This window comes from Triticum aestivum, chromosome 5A, assembly GCF_018294505.1.
Source record: "Triticum aestivum cultivar Chinese Spring chromosome 5A, IWGSC CS RefSeq v2.1, whole genome shotgun sequence".
In the NCBI taxonomy this organism is placed as follows: Eukaryota; Viridiplantae; Streptophyta; class Magnoliopsida; order Poales; family Poaceae; genus Triticum; species Triticum aestivum.
In genome coordinates, this window is record NC_057806.1 from 547,897,715 (window position 1) to 547,904,760 (window position 7,046).

At 44.9% G+C, this 7,046-nt stretch overlaps 1 protein-coding gene across 1 annotated transcript in view; it reads right to left on the reverse strand.

Moving 5' to 3' along the window:
- Window positions 1-5,761: 5,761 nt before the first annotated feature.
- LOC123104667 (enoyl-CoA hydratase 2, peroxisomal) overlaps window positions 5,762-7,046 on the reverse strand; it is a 7,765-nt gene continuing 6,480 nt past the window's right edge. The window contains exon 12 of the mRNA XM_044526548.1: window positions 5,762-5,984. Coding sequence (XP_044382483.1) covers window positions 5,948-5,984 — 37 coding nt within the window. The 3' untranslated portion in view covers window positions 5,762-5,947. The remainder of the gene's footprint in view (window positions 5,985-7,046) is intronic.

The following is a 7,046-nucleotide window of genomic DNA, read 5'->3' on the forward strand; positions in this document are numbered from 1 at the left end:
AAAGCGACGGGAGTCCACCAGCGCAGGCGGGGGAGGGGCAGGAGTACCGCCGACTCCTCTTTTCAGATCTTTTCTACGCGCAACTGTATAGCCTGGACCGGCGTGCTTGTGCTGTGTGACGATGATGCTAACGGAAGCTTGTAAATAAGATTTCGGATGAGGAGATTGCCACAGGTAAATATGGTTCACATTGATAGCCTCGCATTGAGGCTTTCTTCTTCTTTCTTACAATGCGTGTATACCAATCATGAATGGATCTTATGTTTAGATCAAACCGTCGTGTTTAACGGTGAGTTGGAAGTGGTTGTTCGTGTTGTTCGGGCGCCTGAGAAGTAGCAAAACCCGTAGATTTCTTCCATTTTTGTGCTGATGGTGTCAGCACAGTCGGAGAGGGGTAGGAATCGAATTTTGCTTCTTTGGAAAACCTTAACGTAGAAGCGCAAAATGGAGAGTGGGTGTTTTTCTAGAAACCCGGCGTCGATTCCAGGCAAAACACAAAAAAGGAGCGGCGGTTTTCGGCGGGAACCTATGTAAACGAAATTGCCATATTGACGCGAGGAGGAATGGAGGGAGACCAGGACCTGGGGGGTAGAAGGACCAGAAGAAGGATGGGAAGAGCTCGGGAGTCGAGACCTTCCATCTACTGATTTCTTAGGATGGCGGAGCGATGTAGAAGGGCAGTGAGTGAATGGAAGCTGAGGGGCCGTTGTATATAAGACGGGTCCAAGGACCCCCTCTGGCAGAGAAAAAAACCCTAGGACTGATCCACTTCAGAAAGACCCCACTCTCCGCCACCAGGCGGAGAGGGACCTTGACGTTGATCCCCTAGATATTCGACGGCCATAACAACACTGAACGTAGGAGTAGTGTCTTTCCTTCTCCCCGAGGGGCCTGACTTCGGGTGAACTCGTTGTATCTTCGCCCTCGCCCTTCAATCGGCCGTTGTCTGTCCCTACCAAACAGTCGTGCCCCCAATGACAGTGTCACACGAAACTCCGACTCACATCTATAAGTATATAAGAAAGTCATGTTTACTCACGAGTATAGTCTAACCCTGAATATCTCTTGTCACGATTCTCATTGTAACGTCACACACACTAAAATGTCGTCTGGTGGAAACATGCAAAAATAGAGCATCGGCTTTGGCGGGAACGTGCAGAACCGGCATTGCCGTTTCCGCAAGTATATAACGGCTATGTTTGCTTATGAGTCTAGCTTAACCCTAACTCCCTGATTATCTCTTGATTTTTCATCCTTTTCTAACATCGCAATTTTTGACCTGTAACCCGCGATGACTCCATGAATCATGAGTCTTATGTTTAGATCAAACTTTAGTACAAGTAGAGAGCGACAGAAATATATATTTGATTTTCGGGAAACCTGATGTAGAAGTACGAGGTGGAAACAAGGTATTTCGAGAGTTGGCAGGACTGATGGCAGTGGCGCGTCTGGAGGGGGATGCGTATGCGGGAGAGAGGAGTGGAAAGCGACGGGAGCGCAAGAAAGAAGGGGAGGGGGAGTAGTAATGCTGACTGATGTGGCCGCGCTCTTCTTTTCATATACTTTTAATGTAGTTTGTACCTATGTATTTGTGTGACGATGAGGTTAACGGAAGCTTGTAAATAGATTTTCATAGTTGCTAAGCTAGACCAACTTCGAAATATGGTTGACATTGATAGTCGTCACATCAAGATTTTCTTGTTTTTAATGCGCACATGAACCATGGATTTTATGTCTATATCGGACGATGGTTTTTAGCAACTTAGAAATAGTTGTTCTTATATTTCTCGGTCGTTTGAGAAAAACATATACATTTTATATTTATATTTGTTGAGGAAGAAGGACCGAAAGTCGGACGGGAAGAGATCGGGAGTCGGGTCCTTCCATCTATTGAATTCTCATGACCCTCTCACGAGAGCGTTGTAGGAAGGGCACTGAGCGAATTTAACCTGCAGCCCGCTGTATATAAGGTGGGCCCAGGGACCCATGCGGGGGAAAGAAAAAACCTAGGACATATCCACTTGAGAAAGACCCTACTCTCCGTGCCCAGGCTAAGAGGGTTGCAACATCTAGAATGAATCTCTCCGGTGTTCCCCTAAATCTCTGGCAACCACCGCAATACCAAAGGCAGGAGTAGGGGTCATACCTCCTCCTTGGAGGGCCTGGACCTGGGTAAACTCGATGTGTCTTCACCCTTACCTCCTGATTTCCCGTTGTCTGTCCCTACCAAACACCCCCCCCCCCCATGACACTGTTGACACGGAAATCCGCACAGATTCGTATGTATATATAAGTGCAACGTTTGCTGATGAGTCTAGCCTAACCCTGACTCTCCCTGAGTATCTCTTTTGCTCACGATTATTATCGTAATGTTGTGTGCACTAACATTTCATCTTGTGAAAACATGCAGAAAAAGAGCATCCATCTTTGGTGGGAACCTGCAGAAACGACACTGTCGTTTCCTCAGTATACAATGGATATGTTTGCTTACAAAAACCTAACCCTAACTTCCTAATTATATCTTATTTTTCTATCCTTCTCTAACATCGCAATCGGTGACCCGTCCCCCCGATGACTCCACAAATCATGAATCTTATGTTTACATCAAACTCTACTGCTGACGAAGAGGGATAGAAATAGATATTTCTTCTTCAGGAAACCTTAACATAGATGTACGAAGTGGAAATGGAGTGTTTTTCTATGGGGAGAGTAGAAACATAGCAACATTTTGGGTGAAAAATGCAAAAGGAGTGGCAGTTTTTGGTGGGAACCTATGAAAATGAAATTGACACTTTTATAAGTATATATATAACTTCATGTTTGCTCACGAGTCTAGCATGACCTGGACCCCCTGATTATCTCTTGATTGTGATTCTAATCGTAACATGGTTTTAGAAAATACCGATTTGCTTTAGATTATTCCAAGTTACTCTATTTGTGTTGGTTTTTATTTCTGTGGCATCGATTGAGCTTACAATAAAAACAGGAAACCAAATGGAGAAGCAGGGTGAAGAGGGAAAAAAACAAGAGAGGAGGTGAGGGAACCTATTAACTCCCCTCTAATACCCCCTTCGTTTCTTTTTCACTCCGCATGAAAATTTTGTCTGGAGTCAAAGTTTGTGAACTTTGACCAAATTTATGTTAAATGATATCGATATCTACAATATTAAAGTTATATGATACAGAAATTAAATGATGCATCATAATATTGATTTGGTGTTGTGAGTGTTGATTTTTTCCTATAAACAAACTTTATGATGTTTGACTTTAGACAAATATTATATGTGAAGTAAAGAAACCGAGTGAGTAATATTATAGATAGAGATAGAGATAGAGACAAAAATAAAGATAAGAGATAGAGATAGAGACAAAAATAAAGATAAGAGATAGCGATGGAGAATAGAGATAGAGACTTTGCAAAGTCAGATTGTAGCTTTACCAATATGAAATACTCCTTCCATTTCTAAATATAAGACCTTCAAGAGGCTTTAACACGGACTATATGCGAATGCTATATATACATATTTTAGAATGTAGGTTCACATTTTGCTCCGTATGCAGTTCGTATTGGAATCTCTATAGGGGCTTATATTTTAGGGGGTGTTTGTTTCCAGGGACTTTTTTGTGTAGGGACTAGAAAAGGTCCCTCTTATAGCCTTTTTTACCAAATGGGAGGGATTTTTTATGGACTAAACTAGGCATTTGGGACTAAATAAAGAAGACTCTCAAAGAGAGTCTTTTTAGGACTTTTTGGGACTTTTCCAACAATGCCCCTCCATGCATCCATTGGCCCGCCACCCCATGGTGTTGTTTGATTGTTATTTTTCTATATACTAGGTGCAACATGGTCATTTAACAACCTCTAGGAAAGGACTAGGGACTTTTTAGTCTCTGAAAACAAACAGGGAGGGACTTTTTAGGGACTAGAGACTTTTTAGTTGGGACTAGAAAAAGTCTTACGACTAGAGAACCAAACACCACCTTAGAAACGGAGGAGTGCAACTCTATAATTTTTTAACTACAAAAGAAATTGATTGACTCGTACGTACTCGAGCAGGAAGAGACATAGGAAGTGCAAAAAAGTAAGGGTCTGTTTGGTTTCAATAAGTCACCCGACTTATAAGTCAGGTGACTTAAAACTAGTGACTTATAAGTCACGCCTGTTTGGTTGTCACCTGACTTATAAGTCACGTGACACACCTTTCCACACCAATCAACATCATGCAGGTGGTGGGACCCATGCAAAAGGGGGTGACTTCTAAGTTTTAAGTTGGGGTGGAGCAACTTATGACTTATAAGTTGGGGTGACTTATAAGTCGGATCTTTTTGGCAAAATAAGTCACTTTTTTCATTTTTCGACTTATAAGTTGGTGATTTATTTGGAACCAAACAGGTCGTAAGATACGGCAGGTTAACGCTAACCACGCGGCCGGCATATTCTTTTTCTTTTTGAACTTGGTCATGAATGAAGTTGGCGTGCCACGCTGGCGCCAAGGAAACAGGATGGGAGGAGAAGGCTCCATTCCATTTCCATTGAGTGGGCGAGGACCACCACGTGAGCCGGCATCAGTTATTACGGCATGGATTATTTGGCTGGTCGCGCCTCGAAATTCGCGGCCCGTAACAGCGGGTGGGTGGGCCTCCGTTCCGTTGAGTGAGATTGCGGGCCCTCCCGCGCGTGACCGAGTTGCCTGGGCCCGCGTGTCTGTCGGCTTCGTTGATTGATTGACTGGTGTCCGTGAAAAGCTTGACTGGCTTGTTGACCCGCGTCTCCTCTGTTTTTTTTTTCTCTTCCGTCGAAGGAGTGGGTGTGGGAGTGGAGTGTAGACTGTAGTAATAGGCCCAGTGGACCGACGCAGCCCATTGGATGGATCTTGCGACTCTTCTTTACTGCTGTCGTCTTCTCTTCCTTGGAGCTTCCTCAGGAACGCGCGTAAACAAACAATCTGTGTCACGGGCCCCGACCGAAAATATCGTGTTAGCAGCACTCCGACTGATGATTGCAGCCTGCTCGCAGCGTTGTATCAGTAGAAAAAAAAAGGCTCGTGTTTGTTTAGCCGGCAGGCTCTCTCCCTCCCTCTTGTCCGTCGGATGAGCAAGATTTCTGGAGCATATCTTATACGGTAGAGTACACTGCTATAGTACTAGTACAGCGTAGAGTACGTACGGCGTGGGGACAGGCATGCATGCATCATTGCGAGAGCCCCCCCGCGCGCGCGCCCACTACCGCTACCGCTACGTACCCGTGCCCTTTCACGTGCGCTTCGGCGTACGTACGCGTATGTACAAGATGGGTCGATCCTGGAATCTTCGACATGGCGCGCGGGCCTAGCCAGCCATAGCCATGGACCGACGATCGATCGACAATGGAACGTAGGTAGAGCGAGCCGGTAGATGGGCGATGATGATGATAGTATGTACTCTATGTGTGTATGAAACGTACTGGTGGTAGTAGTACCAGTACCACCACGTAGCGCTGGCTGGGTATAGCTAGGACAAGTACTGCGTCCGAGTGTACACCTACGTTTGTCCCCCGCCCAAAACCGGCTGCCTTGCAATTGCATTATTTATTTTCACTCTGATATTTTTTTTTGGGGGTAGAGGACTGTGGAACAGTGGTAACGAGTTTGTCGGGCAACCACCGCTCTACCCTCTATATATATATATGTATGTGGCCTCTACCCAACCACACTCTGATCACTGTGACCAGTGTTGTGGACGCGCCGAATTTGCTGCTCGGATGCATGAGCAGACGCACATGCATGCAAATTATACTTTATTTAGACTTAAATGGGTCACACAAAGTGTGATATGTGATACACAAAACGTGCCGGTCGGCCTGCTCCGGCGCCGTCACTTTTGTCTCTCGCGGTGCATCTTCTCCGGCCGAGTTAATTGCCCCGAGACTTCTTCTTCCTCCTCCTCCTCGGTGCGGCGGCTCCTACTCCTACAGCCGGCCTCCTCCATTATCTGCATGTGAAGACCTGCCATGCCCACAAGGGATTAGCAAACGGGCCCTCCTCTTTTACACGGTCAAATGGTGAATGAAATATCTATGTATAACATTATGCATTCATATGATGCCGCCGGATTAATAATAAAAAATTCTACTGTCATGCAAAGTGCAACATCTGGAGGGATCACATCTGATGTTGCTGGTGTGTGGCGTGGTGGGCTGCAGCTGCTAGGTGTTGTTTCTGGCGGCGACATGCATGCAGGTGTTAGACATGTACACACGCATTCACACCTGACCTGCTTGTACTCTAGTACCTTGATAAAAGCAAAATAAACGTCTAAAAAATAAAGCAAAAGATGTGTAAACATGGAAGCTAATAAGACCGGCAGCCCGCTAGCCATAGCTAGTGCTCTGTCACTGTTCGGCAACACAAAGGGCGGCAGTAGTACTAGCTAGTTAAGTTAGCTTGCTCTTCTTTTGAGAGGGATGGGGATTGGTGTGGATGATGAGGCCTTTTTCCAGTTTACCTTTTGATTATATTTGCATTGCAAATGAAAACGAGGAAAAGCTATTGTGATGCGCCAAAAAAGAATGTGGTAGGTAGGCAGGTGCATCGATGTGGATGGGATCCAAGAAAGCATGAATGATTAGCAGGACAAGGACCCCGAGCTTGGGGTCGGCTAGCTAGGCAGTACACTGTGCAGCTAGAGTTGGCTAATGGAGCCGCATAATTTTGATTCCTAGGAAAAGCGGAGGAAAATCAGGGATAAACTAGTTTTCTTTTGATCTGATTGCAATATTCAGCTTTTGTCTCAAAAGAACGGAGAAAAGTAGAGGTTGATCTCAGTTTCAGAGAAAGAAACACCAATTTCACAATTTATTTGGACCTATTTTATTTACGGACAATTCCCATAAAAAGGAAGTATGGACTATGCCAGGTGTCTAGTGCCATAGTACCATTGTAGTGAACATAAATGCATGCGGTTTGACTTTTAGTAGCCTTTTTGTGTGTGTGTGTGAACTTAATCATGTGCTACATAACTGTAGTATCGTATTAACTGTAGTTTCACGACAATTTCATAGCAAGTAT